At 36.0% G+C, this 17204-nt stretch overlaps 1 protein-coding gene across 4 annotated transcripts in view; it reads left to right on the top strand.

Moving 5' to 3' along the window:
- The window catches only part of GPSM2 (G protein signaling modulator 2), a 63002-nt gene that overhangs the window by 7852 nt on the left and 37946 nt on the right, over positions 1-17204 (top strand). Inside the window, exons 2-8 of one of the 4 annotated variants that reach the window (XM_080800394.1) lie at positions 3341-3645; positions 6141-6235; positions 13139-13360; positions 13731-13866; positions 14193-14335; positions 15125-15248; positions 15362-15477. In XM_080800394.1, the coding sequence (XP_080656520.1) occupies positions 13140-13360; positions 13731-13866; positions 14193-14335; positions 15125-15248; positions 15362-15477 (740 nt within the window). In that variant the 5' untranslated portion in view covers positions 3341-3645; positions 6141-6235; position 13139. Of the gene's footprint in view, positions 1-3340; positions 3646-6140; positions 6236-12598; positions 12696-13138; positions 13361-13730; positions 13867-14192; positions 14336-15124; positions 15249-15361; positions 15478-17204 lie in introns of all 4 variants that reach the window. The other 3 variants (XM_080800392.1, XM_080800391.1, XM_080800393.1) reach the window with 3 other exon arrangements.

Below are 17204 nucleotides of genomic sequence, written 5' to 3'. Positions count from 1 at the left end.
CAGCCACTTAACCTACTGAGCCACCCAGGCACCCTAAATTTGGTGACTTCCTAATGTTCTTTCAAACCTATAATTTCCATTCTATTTCCTAGTCCTGTCATTAAATTTTCTTATCCTAATGAATATACTTTAATATTTATTGCAGATTTTATTACCGTTACACTAGGAGTATATAAACTATGTGTTAAATATGAAGTGGGTTTGTTAACTGTGTAATGTAGAGCGTGAATGAACACATTGTTACTAAACTGGTTAGAGAGTGCTTGCAAAATTAATCATTAAATCAAGAATTGCTTGTGAGTTCAGTGAATAATAAGAAATGCTACTTTATTGTTATGGAGATTGTAATGTAAGAGTGACTTGTTTGGGATATAATTCTTTTGAGAATTGTAAAACCATATTATAAATAGTCCTTATTGAAATGGTGAATAGCATTCTGTCTTCTTGCTTGTTTAAATTAGTTTTAAAATGTTTCTCTCTGCAGTCTTAAGGTATTTCACAACTTCATTTATATACATTTGTTAATTTGATTCCATGTTTACCTTTTAATGAATATAAAGTTAACATTTTTTAATGATTGGTAAAATTTGAAATTTCATTATGATCTGCGTGAAAAAATATTTCAATTAAATTGTAACTTAATTTAATTCAAAGTCAAATTTATTCTAATACTTTACCTTCTGCCCCATTTTATAAATAACAGCCTAAACCTTAGTGTGAGTAGGGGAAGAAGACTTTTGGTTGACAGTTTAGCTATTGGGTAATCTAGATGTACTTTGAAGCTATTGCTATTAATATCTACACTAATTCCTCTATAGTGTTTTATTTACTAAGGAGGCATGATGGAATTCTGAACAAAAGAAAAAGATTTGTTGGGTTAATAGCTGCTACACTTTCTTTTCATCCTTTCATAAGACAGTGCTTCCTTTGTTGACCAGGGAAGGGATAAAAAGAATACTATTTTGTGTTTTATTTATTTATTTATTTATTTAACAATTTTTTTAATTTATTTGACACAAGTAAGCAGAGAGGCAGGCAGGGTGGGGCAGGGGGGGAGGGAAACAGGCTCCGTGCTGAGCAGAGAGCCCGATGTGGGACTCCATCCCAGGACCCTGGGATCATGACCTGAGCCGAAGGCAGAGGCTTTAACCCACTGAGTCACCCAGGTGCCCCTATTTTATGTTTTTTTTTTAACATGTCAGACTGGTTATTAATATGAAAACCTCGTTTCCTCTGGGAAGCTTGTTAATATTCCCAAGGCTGGTCCTTTCCACCCTCCGCCTCTTCGCAGGTCCTTTTCTGCTCTGTTACCAACTAACCTCTTTTCTAACCATACTGATTAACAAAGCAGTGGGCGTGTGTGATTTAGAGTCTACGTTATAGCTGAAATATTTAAAAGGATGTTATGTGGTAAAGGAATTAGATTTAGGGGTGCCTGGGTGGCTCAGTGGGTTAAGCCTCTGCCTTCGGCTCAGGTCATGATCCCAGGGTCCTGGGATCAAGCCCCACATTGATGTCTCTGCTCGGCAGGGACCCTGCTTCCGCCTTCTCTCTGCCTGCCTCTCTGCCTGCCTCTCTGCCTACTTGTGATCTCTCTGTCAAATAAATAAATAAAATCTTAAAAAAAAAAAAAGGAATTAGATATAATTGGATGGCAGCAAAAGGAAATAATGGGTAGAAATAGAAAGATTGCTCCAAGTATGGAACACATTTCTAAAAGGACTATTCAAAATTAGGATTAGCCACCCCAAGACCTTTCTGGGAATACTGTAGTAAAATGTTAGACTGTCTGACCTATAGAGTTGTTTATAACACTGAGATTCCAGGACTTCATAATTGTGTGTGATGGCCTGTAGTTTCTTTGTGATGTATCTGGGTATGGGATTCATTTTCATTTATCTATTTAGGATTTAGTGTGTGCTTCTTCAATCTGCTAATTTAAGTCTGTCTTCAATTCTGAAAAAAACTCTTTATCACTGAAGATTTGCCTTTACTTTTCTTTCTATTTTTCCTTCTAGTACTGTAATTAGACCTCTGTCAGAGCCTCTCATTTTGTCTTTCTCTTCTCTGAAACTGCTCTTTATTTTTCATCTCCTTATCTGTGAATGTCTGGATAATTTCTTCAGATACTCTTTTAGTTCACTTATTCTCTCTTTAGCTTATCTGCTGTGCTGTTTAAACAGTACATTGAGTTATTAATACCAATGTTCATAGCAATAATTTTTAATAGTAAAAAAAATACAAAAACTACAATCCAAATTCCCATCAAGAGCAGAATGAAAAATATATTTGGTATTCAGTGGAATATGACACAGCAGTGGAAATCTGCAAACTGTAGCTATGTGCAACAAGTGAGATGAATCTCGGAAACATACTATTAAGCAAAACCATACAAAAGTAAATGATATAATTTTTAGGCCTACGCAGATACTGTACCACGGTTATAAAAACAAACAAGGGAATAATGAGCAAAATTCAGTTTCGAGATCACCTTAGAGGAAGGTATGATTGGTTAGGTTGAGGCATCCACAAGACTTCAAAGGCAGTAAGAATGTTCTTAAACTGGGTGGTGGTATATAAATGTTTGTTGTGTCATTCTACTGTAGACATATTTTCTAAATTTCTTTTGTACCTACTCAATAACATTTTAAAGACCTTAAAAAGTAAAAGTAGAATATACTCTGAGAACAAATGAATACAAGTATAAGCTAATTATCAACACAAATGTTTTCAAAGGAATAAATTTAGAATTTGGAATTGGCTTATTCAAATAATTACTGAATTCTCATTTTACCTGTTAAGATAGCAATTTTTAAAGCTTAAAGTATCATAATTTTCTCTTTAGATGCTCTAAAACATTCTCCTATATTTGTTTACAATAGAAAATATTACAGGACACCTGGCTGGCTCAGTGGGTTAACCCTCTGCCTTCGGCTTAGGTCATGATCCCAGGGTCCTGGGATCGAGTCCCGCATCGGGCTCTCTGCTCAGTGGGGAGCCTGCTTCCTCCTGTCTCTCTCTGCCTGCCTCTCTGCCTACTTGTGATCTCTGTCAAATAAATAAATAAATAAAATCTTTTAAAAAAAGAAAATATTACATAAATTATTGTATTTTAAAACAACTTTAAAAATTAAGGTATAGGTCCCAAATAAATGTAATAGATTCACATCCTTATTGAGAAGCTTTATGGCGACACTTAAGCCCTCTGTTGCTTTTCTTCCGTGATTGACATGACAGCAGTCTGTGGAGTTAGCTATGTGATTATGTACAGATTGGACTTACTTTAGGTTATTCTTTGAAAATAGGACTTCAAGCAAGGCATCTTGTATTCCTTTTGCAGAAATGTTGCTGAAGTGCTGCTGAAAGGGCCAGAGATGCAAGGATTTGGGACACATTTTGAACCTTTAAGCTGTCTGACATTGACCTCCTTTCGTTATTAATAAAGAAGAAGCAGGAGCTTAGGATGTATTAACACCAACTCATTAATATACTAACCGGACAATGTTCTGCAGCAATTCTACATTGTAAAGACCTGGATTGGCACAAAATTAAATAATTTCATATTTTACTCCACTTATAATATGACTCGATGGAGGAAAATTTGATAAGTATGAGGGAAGACCATTCTTTTCATGTTCGTTACAGGTAAGACTACTGCTTTCTTGGTGGCTTTTAATCCTTTTTAAACATGTATTTAGTTCTGGTCATTTCAAATTTAAATTTGAATATATTCAAAATATATTATCTTCAGTTAGTATCTCCTATAAATGGTATTTTCTTTTTGTTGTGATTGTTGTAAGTTTTTATATCCTTTCTATAGAAAAATGGTGCTAAATGCCAATTATATATTATAATTTATTAATGTTTTGTGGATGAGTTTATGAATAGTTACTTTATATTTTCCAACTATTGTAATGCAAATATAAAAATGAAATATATTCCTAAATGTTTGGTGTAAAAGATGGATTTGCAATATGGTTAGATGAATGACCTAATTTTTGTGTTTAAGTTTTGATTTTATTTATTTATTTTAAAGATTTTTTAATTATTTATTAGAGAGAGAGAGTAGGAGAGCATAAGCAGGGGGAACAGTGGAGGGTGAGGGAGAGGGAGAAAGCAGGGTCTCCCTAAGCAGGGAGCCTGATGCAGGGCTCCATCCCAGGATCCGGGGATCATGACTTGAGCAGAAAGCAGGTGCTTAACATCTGAGCCACCTAGGTGCCCCGTGTTTCAGTTTTTAAATGGTGATTTTTATAAATGAGCTTTTTAGAAAGTCAGGAACATTGAAATGGGTGGGTGCTTTCTAAACATGATAAATAGCCAGTTTAGTATTTAGTGATAAAATATTAGTGATATTTTAGATACATTTAGGAACAAAGCAGTGATTTCTGCATCATTAGTTAACATTTATTCTAGAAGTTCTGATCATTGCACTAACAATAAAATGAACAAACAAATATTGAATGAAAGGCATGTAGTTATTAGTAAAGTGATTAGGATACTAATAGATTCTTTGTCAAAACTGTTACAAGTTGAGGTGCCTGGGTGGCTCAGTTGTTAAGCGGCTGCCTTCCCCTCAGGTCACGATCCTGGGGACCTAGGATCGAGCCCTGCTTCAGGCTCTTTGCTCGGCGGGAAGCCTGTTTCTCCCTCTCACACTCTCCCTGCTTGTGTTTCTTCTCTTCCTGTCTGTGTCTCTCTTTCTCTCTCTCTGTCAAATAAATAAATTAATTTAAAAAAAAACTGTTATGTTAGTATTAAATAAACATCAGAACTTGTAGCAATGGGTAGTATTCAGCATTCTAGTAAGTTGAACTTGTTGGTTACCAAATCTTAGATCTTAACACATGTTTAGGAAATAGATTTGTGATCTAACATGATTCATGTTAGGGCAAGGTGCCGCCACAGAAGTTTATATAGGTGAGATGAGAGTATTTCCTTTTTAAAAAAGGAAATTTTAGGAGCGCCTGAGTAGCTCAGTTGGTTTAACAGCTGCCTTTGCTCAGGTCATGATCCCAGAATCCTGGGATCAAGTCCCACATCGGGCTCCTTGCTCAGCATGGAGCCTGCTTCTCTCTCCCTCTGCCTGCTGCTCCCCCTGCTTGTACTCTTTGTCTCTCTCTCTCTCAAATAAATAAATAAAATCTTTTAAAAATTTTTTAAAAGTTTTGAATAAAAGAAAGGGAGGACATTCAGCATAATTAAAAAGAGCTTTTAATAAATGAAATGTCCTCTACCCTTTTGGGCATAGTTCCAGAAACCTGGGAGTTATCTTACATGCTTTTTTTCTCTTTTTACTCTCTGTAGCCAGTGTGAAGTCATGCCAGTTTTACCTCCTAAATGTTGATCCAGATTGAGCTACCCATCTGGGTCCTCCCTATCACTGCAATAATTTAGGCCCCCATTATCCTCCCTCCAGATTCCCTCTATTCTCCATTCTTACTCTTAGAATCCATCTTTTTAATTTGCTGCTAGAGGGCTCATTCTAAAAACACAGAGCTGACTGTGCAAATTCTGCTTTATCACCATGGTGGCTACTTGAAATCTGTAGGGCAGACCCAGTCTTAAAACAGTCTACAAGATCTTCTGTTTTCTAACTTCTGTGTATTTCTTTGTCCTTACTTTCTCCACTCCACTCCACTTTCCCTCTGAGTTCTGGTTTCCTATACATGTCTTGCTCTTCCTTGTCTTTGTGCCTTTGCTCATGCTGCACCCTATGACTTGAATTATCTACTTCTGGAAACCATTTCTAAATAGTATAGTTTGACTATATACCCTCCCTGTGCTCACATAATATTCTTTGCATATTTCTTTCTTTGCATCAGCTATATTAAAATTCATTGTATCTCGGGGCGCCTGGGTGGCTCGGTGGGTTAAAGCCTCTGCCTTCAGCTCAGGTCATAATCCCAGGGTCCTGGGATCGAGCCCCACATCGGGCTCTCTGCTCCGCGGGGAGCCCGCTTCCTCCTCTCTCTCTGCCTGCCTCTCTGCCTACTTGTGGTCTCTGTCTATCAAATAAATAAATAAAATCTTTAAAAAAAAATAAAAACCTTCAATTCTTTAAAAAAAAATTCATTGTATCTGTTTATATGTTTGTCTCCTCCTTGACCACTCCCTTCTATGACCATTAACTTCCTTAGGGCAGCCATGATGCCTAGCATGTTGTATGACTCATAGTGCATGTTTGATGGAATGTCCATTGAATTCCATTGGACTTAACTATCAAGTGAATCTAGTAAGTAAGATTTTTATCTGTCTTACTAAGCATTTTCGGGGGTGGTATACTTTTTAATGCTGTAAGAGCAGCAGGTAAGGAGGAATAGATTATATCTCTGCCTGTAGGAACATCTTAGACTTGTCCTTCTTCCATTATAGGGCGAACATGGTTATATATTGGTGTAGGACTTCACCAAAAGAAACTTTAAATTCTGTAACTATTTTTAGTAAGAATATGTCAAAGCTCTGGCTTCAACAATGCTCAAAGATCAGCATTCTGTATATTAACTGGATTGTTGTATAATTGCAGGTAATACTTTGTGTCCTTTACATTAGGAGTTGTGGCCTAATATGGTAAACAGGTAGCATGTAATGTGTTGTCCATATGATTCTTTCATTGTGGCAGTCCTCATCCATCCCTGGAGGAGTTTCTGTAGCTTGAGTTTGTAATTTTGAAATGGAATGGTTTTTCCATTTCAACAGACACTGAGGAACCTCCTGAGAGATGATATAATGATTTATGAAGTATTTTGTGACCTACTTGCGAAGGTAGAAATGGAGACTGATAGTAAAATGAAATTAGTTTCTAAACTTTAAAACAGTGTATGATTGATTTTAAAGTAATTATCATTAATTTTTAGGCATAATAGTATTAAATTTTTTTGAAAATGAATCTCTTTTAAAGATATATACAAAAATATTTACAAGTGAAATGATATGCTTTCTGGAATGTACTTCAAAAGAATCTGGGGTTGGAGAGTGAGGATGGAAGTAGAGATAAAATATACTGAGAGTATTATATATTGGTAATATTGATGTTGAAAGATGGATATATCAGGTGCATTATCAAGCAAGTTTCTTTAGTTTTGTATTTCTTTGAAGAAAATTTTTTTCGTACTTGTTGCTATGAATAATAAACACTTCAGTACTTTCGTATTGTAAAAATTGACCATTGCACACAAGTTGTAAAGGAATCCAATTTTGGTGTTGAATTCTTCAGTTTTGCTAGGTAAATGTAGTTGTTAATATTCTTTCCTCAAGAAAAGTTTGAGGTAATGTGAATGGTGGAAATAATATTGGGTTTGGAGACAAAGAATGGGTTTCATTTCTCAGCTTTGCATTCCCATGATCTTATTAATAGGTCATTCAACCTGTCTGAGCATCATTTTCCTCTTCTGTAATAATACCTATCTCAGACGGTTATTTTGAGAGCTAAATTTGATATTTAGTAAAAAATCACTTTTAAAACTAAGTTTTAGTTTAAATTTTTAAATTAAATTTAATTTAAATTAAAACTAAGTTTTAATTTAAACCAATCAAAATTCAAATCTAAATCAAGATAAATTTACACTATTCTCTTTCACAAAGTAAACTAGAATAACTAGGTATATATGGTAAATTGAATGGATGAATATTGTTTGTGGTGGGGTAGGATTAATAATGGAAAAGATCCATGCTCAATTAGAACCCATAGAAGGTAGAGGGAGTTAAGGTCGGTAAAAAGATTTGACAGCCACAGAAGACAGCACAATGGAGAAGATGGAGAGCACTCTTTTTCTGAATCTTGAGTCCTCAATCCCAACAATTATTCTTAAATAGAATGTAAACCTTTTGAGGGAAAGATCTGATTTGAACAAAATCTCTTAAATCTTTTAAAATTATATAGCATTGAGTTTTTAATCTTTTGCTTTCATTGATATACTATGAACACAAGAAATCAAAATTAAGGTAAAGAAAAAAAAATCTAGTGTGGAAGAAAAGTAAATAATAATAAAATATAAAAATCAGGGGCTCCTGGGTGGCTCAATTGTTGAGCATCTGTCTTTGACTCAGGTGGTGATCCCGGGGTTCTGGGATCGAGCTCCACATCAGGCTCCTTGCTTGGCGGGAGGCTTGCTTCTCCCTTTCTCACTCCCCCTGCTTATGTTCCCTCTCTCACTGTCTCTCTTTCTATCAAATAAATAAAATCTTTTTAAAAATAATAAAAAATAAAATATAAAAATCAAATTGAAATGACATGAATTTGTGCAAAAATAAGGAATTATAGCTATAATGGTCTATTAGCAAAAACAAAAACATTTCAATTAAGGATAATAGTACTGTGTTTATAGTTACTAGGAATGTACTTTCTTTGATTATACAACTAGATAGGCCATTAGAAAGAATAAAAGAAACATTGTATGTTGGATGTGTGTTAATGGAGGTATTTTCCCAGTTTGTCTTCTACTCTGGGTATGTTCTGTTTCCAACCCAGCTGGTAAACAAATTAAGTAATTCTATTCTCTCATAGAGACAAAGAGGATATGAAATTACTTTCTCTCTTACTATTTAATGATCTTCTAAAGAATTTATAAACCAACCTGCCTTGACTACTTTGTAATTAGATGTATTTGATTAAGGTATTGGAGATTTTGCCAGAATATTGACTTATTTTCTAATAAAACTATACCAGAGCCACAATATTTCTTAGAATTAATCATAAACTAGAGAGTTTGGGACTTTATTTTGGAAGTTAGTTACTGAAATAACTTTTCTAAGGTAGTTTCCCTTACAGAACATTCTTACTTCATAGACTTCAGAGACAGCTGAGTAGCCAGCAGTGTTCCAGTTTGCTGTCACTCTTTCTAATGAAAATTATCTAAAATGTCTTTTTAAGGGGGTGCCTGGGTGATTCAGTCTGTTGGGCCTCTGCCTTCAGCTCAGGTCGTGATCTCAGGGTCCTCAGATGCAGCCCTGCATTGGGTTCCTGGCTCAGCAGGGAGCCTGCTTCTCCCTATCCTGCTACCCCTCACTTTCTCTCTCTCTCTCTGTCAAATAAAATCTTTAAAAAAAATAATAAAATGCCTTTTTAAAAATTTGTAGCCCTTATGACACCATTAGTCTATAGCTAAATTAAAATTATATGCAACATCATTTTGTTTGATGGTTCCAGTATAATGTGTGAGTTTAAATCCAGAAAGTCATATATTTGTGGTGAAGATACTTATTTGAAGAAGACATTTCTCTGGTTTATATGGATATAGCAAACATGTTGTAAATTTCCAGTTTTTACATGTCTTATATCTGAATAGCCAGTTCTGCCTTATCTCTGATTTCCTGGCCAGCCACCTACCCATCCTGAACAGATGGTGCTGCTGTGTGTAACTATTTCTCTCCCTCTCCCTCAGTGAATATCATCATTAGTATTCCATTTTACCATGGAATGTAATTTTCTTTTAACTAATGCTCTGTTGATGGACATTTAATTGTGTGGGGTTTTTAACTGCTATGAACATCTCCTTTCACATATATTTTTTTGAATTTGTATCGCTATAGCTTTAATATCAATTCCTAGCAGTGAAATTGCTCAATGTGTAATTTACATAATTGGAATCATGCTTAAATTAAAAATTTTTAGTAGAGGGGCACCTGGGTGGCTCAGTTGGTTAAGCGTCTGCCTTCGGCTCAGGTCATGATCCCAGGCTTCCAGGATCAACCCCTGCATCAGGCTTCCTGCTTAGTGGAGAATTTGCTTCTCCCACTGCCTCCAGATGCTTGTACTCATGCACACACGTTCTTGCTCTCTCTCATTCAAATAAATAAGTAAAATCTTTTAAAAAAACTAATAGAAAAAGTAATGTATTTTTTTTTAATTTTATTTATTTATTTACTTGACAGAGAGAGAGAACAAGTAGGCAGAGAGGCAGATAGAGAGAGAGGGGGAAGCAGGCTCCCCACTGAGCAGAGAGCCCAATGCGGGGCTCGATCCCAGGACCCTGGGATCATGACCTGAGCCGAAGGCAGAGGCTTTAACCCACTGAGCCACCCAGGCGCCCCAATGTATTTTTTATGTAAAAGTACACTTCCCGGGACGCCTGGGTGGCTCAGTTGGTTAAGCGGCTGCCTTCGGCTCAGGTCATGATCCCAGCGTCCTGGGATCGAGTCCCACATCGGGCTCCTTGCTCTGCAGGGAGCCTGCTTCTCCCTCTGCCACTCTGCCTGTGCTCGCACTCTCTCTCTCTCTCTCTCTCTCTCTGACAAATAAATAAATAAAATCTTTAAAAAAAAAAAAAAAAGTACACTTCCCAAGTCTTTTCCTATGGTAATTCTTGAAAGTTCAGTGGTTTCGATATTCAGACAAATAAAGACACTTCATTTCAGTAGCTCATCTAGCAGAAGAACCCTTTAATAAAATCACATTTTTACATAGTAGTCTTTTACTACCTTGTTTCTCTTCACACACAGAATATACTGGTAACCTTGTAAAACCTTAAACAAAAATAATTTTTTTCATCATGAAGTCTCTAATGTTCAAAAACACTTTTTTTTTTTTAAGATTTCATTTATTATTTTGACAGAGAGAGACACAGCAAAAGAGGGAACACAAGCAAGGGGAGTGGAAGAGAGAGAACAGGCTTCCTGCAAAGCAGGGAGCCCAGTGCGGAGCTCGATCCCAGGACCCTGGGATCACGACCTGATCCAAAGGCAGAGGCTTAACAACTGAGCCACCCAGGCACCCCTCAGAAATACAGTTCTAAAGGGCAGTTTTTACTTGTGAAAGACAAAAATTAGTTTTATTAATTTGAAATGACATGAAGAAATATAAATAGCAATTTACATTTTCTGATTTAACCAATTAATTTTCCAGGTACTTAAGATCTTTCATCTTTATATCTAGTTGACTTGGTGTGATGTTGAAGCAAAATGTCAAGTAGAGGTTTACTTGCATTATTTTGTCTAGATCCATAAAGTGAGGGTGAAATCACTAGTCTGTGAACAGACAGTATCCTTTGGCTAAATTACTCGAATTATTAAAAAAAAAAAAAAAAGACACCTGCATATAAAACTTGAAAATTACCTATCCGAGATGACTACATAAATCTGTTTATCCTGAACTAAAAGTCTGCTTTGAACCTTTGCAATTGGCTCTATTAATCTTAGTCCAGACTTTCCTCTTAGGCTTATCAGATTTCTTTTCTACTCTTGCAATTCCATTTTAATTTATGGCTTTAAGGAACCTTGACATGTTACAGACCAAGAACAGCATCTGAAGAAAAGTGTTAATTGACCTGCTACTAGAAATACTAAAGTATAATTGTATTTGAATAAATTTAGGGTGAGTGATGGTTTAATTCACATTTCTTGTTAAACCAGTGATTATCAACTCTGGCTTGTACGTTGGAATTCCCCAGGGGTATTTAAAAAAAAAATACTGCAAGCCGGGACGCCTGGGTGGCTCAGTTGGTTAAGCGGCTGCCTTCGGCTCAGGTCATGATCCCAGCGTCCTGGGATGAGTCCCACATCGGGCTCCTTGCTCGGGGGGTGGGGAGCCTGCTTCTCCCTCTGCCTCTGCCTGCCACTCTCTCTGCCTGTGCTTACTCGCTCTCTCTCTCTAACAAATAAATAATTTTTAAAAAAAAAATTAAAAAAAAAATACTGCAAGCCAGCTATCATTCTCAGAGAGTGGAACCTAGCATTGAGAGTTTTTTTAATTTATTTTTAAAGACTGATTTATTTATTATATAGAGAGAGTATGTGGCGGAAGATGGGAAGGGCAGAGGCAGAGAGAGAGTGCGTCTTAAGCAGACCCCCTGTTGAGTGTAGAGCCTGACATGGGGCTTGATCGCATGACACTGGGATCATCACCTGAGGTGAAACCAAGAGTTGGATGCTCAACCAACTTCACAACCCAGGTGCCCCACACTGAGAGTTTAAAAAAACACTCTACATGAGCTCTGCTGTTGTGCAGCCAGGGTTAAAAATCACTGCTCTGTTAGAATTGCTCAAAGCTAATTCTGATAAGGAGTAATTTCGTGTTACTCACAAAATGAAAATGCTTGATGAGTTCAATCAGGGTTTTCTAAAGGGTGATATGTGTACCAGTCATATTACATAAGGTAATTTTACTTTTGTATTTTACTTATACATATTTGTCTTAATGTACATTCGTAAATAAACATAAGTATCACATCAAACTCACAGTTCCATGGATACTGCTTTGGATGAAGCTAGAGTTGTGTTGTTGTTTTTTTTTTTAAGGACATATGCCAGTTTCAAAGAGCTTTGCCAAATTATAGAAACACATTTTAAGTAAATGATTAGGTAATACACAGACATGACAGAAATCATAAAAATGTTGAAGAAAACACAGTGGCAACTTTGGTAAAAGGCACCTACTAAAGTCTAGGATTAGAACCTGAATTATCAGTACTTTTTCTCCTACATAGATTTACAGTAATGTCATTCTTCTGGCTTTTAAAAATCCGGTGACAGACTTTGACTATTAGAATTAATGCAAATCTTTAATTACTGTTTTCTAACGTAAAGTTTCTTGACACTTAGTTCTTTTATGGAAGTGTGCCTGATATATTAAAATATTTTGCTCTTTTTTTCTGAGGTATAGATGATCATGTGGTGAGACCAGGAAGGAGCGTGTGTCTGTATGAGTATATGGGACAGAGAAAGAGGTATAGATGGTAGTAGGAGGGGTTGATGGACAGGTGAGTAGATCACTTTGATATACGGACTGAGAAGGGTATTAATTATAGGCCTTCACCTTCCCCAGGTACCTGTTTTCTCCCCAAACTCTCAGGAAGTCGTGAGATTGCCACAAATCAGAATACTTTAGGAAACACTACTTTAGGTTCTCTCATTGGTAAAGTGGGTTGCTCTGGATAGGCCATTTTAAGATGGACTCCATATAGTGATATTTAGCTATGCTTTATAAAAGACTTCTGAGGCTCAGAGATATTTGATTTGGCAACTTAGCTCATGCTATAAATAATAGTTGATTGTTTTATCAATAATGTATATCTACTTAGAGGCAGCTTTTCTGAGCAAGAGTAGCCACAGTCAACATGAAAATTATATTACCTGAAGTTAAAAATACTTAAGTGTAGTTGTAATGTAATGTTGTACATGTCTGTCCTATATAATTTTATAGAATGGAAGCTTCTTGCCTAGAACTGGCCTTGGAAGGGGAACGTCTGTGTAAATCTGGAGACTGCCGTGCTGGTGTGTCATTCTTTGAAGCTGCAGTTCAAGTTGGAACTGAAGACCTAAAAACACTTAGTGCTATTTACAGCCAGCTGGGCAATGCTTATTTCTATCTGCATGATTATGCCAAAGCATTAGAATATCATCATCATGATTTAACTCTTGCAAGGTAATTTAAGCTTTTTAATACTCTTTCTCCCTAAGTGTCCCTTAAAAAATTTTTTCCATTCAATTAAAAAAACGAACTTAATGCGTTCTAGTGAGTTCTAATTCAGTAGCATTGCATTCTAAAACTAATCTTTAGGCTGATCACAGTTTAATTAAATGAACTAATAGTAGTGAAATGATCCTAGGGTTTAATTAAATGAATGAAAATTAATTAGATTTAAATACAGAAATGTCAGTTTTAAATCTTTATTTAAAGTAAGTTTCAAGGCTAATGGGTCCTTCCTACCTAAAGCATGTCAGTTGTCTTCTGGGAAAAACTGTACTCTGACTGCTTTTATTTTTAACAATTTTTTTTTTCTTTTTTCTTCCAGGACTATTGGAGACCAGCTGGGGGAAGCCAAAGCTAGTGGTAATCTGGGAAACACCTTAAAAGTTCTTGGGAATTTTGATGAAGCTGTAGTTTGTTGTCAGCGACATCTAGATATTTCTAGAGAGCTTAATGACAAGGTAATAAGGAACATTAGATGGCAGGCCAAATGTTTTCATTGAAATTGCTTTGTGTTTTAAATCCTATTTAATTACTCTGTAGTTTACTAGAAGTTAATACCAAAAAAATTTCTAGAAAAAGTAAAAGAAAAAAATAAAAAATTAGAGAAAAAGAAGATAACACATTCTTCTTTCATAAGTAATCATTTGTGTAGTTCTTTGTGGATGGCCAGTGTAAACATTTCTTTTTCTTGACCATCAAGGATATTATAAATAAATATGTGATCAGCATTAGAATACCTGGCTTCTGATTTCAAAATGTAAATTCTGCTGATATCTTCATCTAGGTGGGAGAAGCAAGAGCACTTTACAATCTTGGAAATGTGTATCACGCCAAAGGGAAAAGTTTTGGCTGCCCTGGTCCTCAGGACATAGGAGAATTTCCAGAAGAAGTGAGAAACGCCCTCCAGGCAGCTGTGGATTATTATGAGTAAGTAGCACTGATGCAGTCATATGGCCCACCTAAGCCACAGATCTGCTCTATGTTCTTTATCCAGTAATACATTCTGAAGTTTGGCAAAAGTTTTAGAGTTATGGACTAGCAAGTAAAAATAAACCATCAGATTGCTGCTGTTATAGTTTTAGTTCAGTAGTAATCCCCTCCCCAGGAAAGGTTTCCTTTAAACTGTTAACCAGTGCCACTTAGTGGCAAAAACAAGAAATATCTAAATCAATAGCCTAAATTATGTGGAGTAAATTTAGTTTCTTACTAGTAGATTTTCATAAAACTTCTTAGCTGTAAGGGTTCCAAAATTGACCCTGTTCTTGACTTTGGACAGAAACCTGCCTGAATGATTCAGTAAAGTATTCCTGGTTATTTACTATAATTACCCTCCATCTTAGGTATATCTTTTTTTTTTTTTTTTTTTTAAGATTTTATTTATTTACTTAGAGTGTACACATGAGCCGGGGCAGTTGGGTGGTCGGGGATGGTTGGGGGAGGGCCAGAGGGAGAGAGAATCTCAAATAGACTTCTGCTGAGCACAGAGTCTGACATGGGGCCCAGTCTCACGACCCTGAGATCATGATATGAGCTGAAATCAAGAGTGAGACGCTCAACCCACTGAGTTCCCCAGGCACCCCTTTCATAGGTGGAGCTTTAAAATGTGGTACATTATGGCTCTAAGCTTATTTAAAATTTTTTTGATAAAAAGAATTTGATTTGTAAATCAATACATTTTTTTCTCAAACTTATTTTTTCACAACTTTTTTTATTTAGAGAAAACCTATCACTGGTGACTGCTTTGGGTGATAGAGCAGCCCAAGGACGTGCCTTTGGAAATCTTGGAAACACACATTACCTCCTTGGCAACTTCAGGGATGCGGTTATAGCTCATGAGCAGGTATAGTGCAAGGCTTTGGAGCCAGATCATTTTCTCCATCAGTGTTTTGAACAGTGATTAGATTATTCTCTGGTTGTATTATAGCTATATCTAATTAGAATTTTCTGTTTCAGCGTCTCCTTATTGCAAAAGAATTTGGAGATAAAGCAGCTGAAAGAAGAGCATACAGCAACCTTGGAAATGCATATATATTTCTTGGTGAATTTGAAACTGCCTCTGAATACTACAAGTTAGTCTATTATTTCTGTAGATAAATGTAAAATGAGTAGTTACACAGTCCTATTAAATGATAGGCTCTGGGTTTAAAACCTGCTTTTTGCACATTATTAGCAGCAGGACCTTGTGCTTCTAAGCCTCGTTTTCTTCACTGTAACAGATAATGCCAATTCCATGCTTTTGGTATTATTGTGAGCATTGAATAAAAGAATAAATTCAGCACTTAATTCACATAGGACCTGGTACCTTAGCTTTAGTGGTAGTGCTATGACTCCTTTATATTTTTATTAGTTTTTATCTTTAAAACTAATTGTTTTTAAATGAAATTCTGAACTTTTAAAGTCCTTTAAACGTGTTTAGCATGTGTGGTGTATATATTTATTTGTTTTTGGTCTTTTTTTTTTTTAACCCAATTATGTGTTTTGAAGAAAAGCCACAAGAAAGCCTGTTAACAAAAATATGCCCTAGTTTTCTCCAGTGATCACTGAATTTTTTTCCCCCACCATCACACCCCCTTGTTGAGCAGTTCTCCCACTCTCCTCTATCCATCTTTGATCCTCACTGTAAGCTCAGGCCCCATTCACTTACCTGAGGAGTTGGCAAACCCAGCTTCTTCTGTGCAGGGTCTTTCTGATCTATCAATAGACTGGAAACGTAGGTATAGCAAAGTATCTCTTTGAGATTGTCCAGTCTATGCTTTCTAGTTTGGAATTTTCTCTAATTAGTGGAGATTGAAGACCCATGCAGGCCTTAGGCAGAAGCTAGTTTGAACCACAGATATAGTGATTGATTTGTATTTTATTGTTAAAGAATCCAATGTGATTTTGGATAGTTTGTCATCTTTAAAAAAAACATAAAATTGCTTTTAGGTCCATCTAAAAAACTAGAATGTCATCCCATCCTAAACATTGACCAGTGGTTAATATTTGTTGGTTGGTTAGTTAAATATGAAATGCTCTCCCAAATAAATTACTATATAAGGAGTATATATTTTGATTTTTAAATAGAAAAGTTTCTTATATTTTAAACAAAAGACATAGAAATGTCTTAATTAATAAATGATCTACTTGTATTAAATACTGAAAAGTTCTGTAATAAAGAGGATGGTGGCTATTTGACTTGAAAGCATGGGTATAAAGTAATGAAACTTCTTCCCAATGCCCTCTCCATAAGTAGGCTAGAACTCAGAACTCTCCTTTAGAATTGTTTTCAGGACCACACAAGAGGAATGTCTTAACATTTTAAAGATTTTTTTACATTTTTTTTATTCATGAGAGACAGAGAGAGAGAGGCAGAGGGAGAAGCAGGCTCCCCGGAGCAGGGAGCTGGATGTGGGACTCGATCCCGGGACCCCAGGATCACAACCTGAGCCAAAGGCAGACACTTAACTGACTGAACCACCCAGGTGCCCCTGCCTTAATATGTTAAAATTTATATCCTTCAGGATAGAAAGCAGTAGTTTGGTAAACCTACTTTACAAATTGAATTTGGTTCCAGAAGGACTTCTGAACATTTACAAATTAACTATACCCTCAAAGAATAATGGTGTGCCAGAAAGATAGCCCAGGATCTGAAAGCAAATCCAAAAGTCTTCCAAAAATGTTTGAGAGGAGGCAATGTTAGAGTAAGTGTGTAGCCTCCCAAGGTAACAGCTTTGAAGGTATCATCGTTAAGTATATAATTTCAGCTTTGTTTGCTTAAACCTATCATATTATCATCTACTTATTTTTCATATATTAT

The sequence above is a fragment of the Martes martes genome (genome assembly GCF_963455335.1).
Source record: "Martes martes genome assembly, chromosome: 4".
In the NCBI taxonomy this organism is placed as follows: Eukaryota; Metazoa; Chordata; class Mammalia; order Carnivora; family Mustelidae; genus Martes; species Martes martes.
Note: the sequence above shows the minus strand (reverse complement) of the source record. Positions and strands in the feature narration are given on the sequence as shown.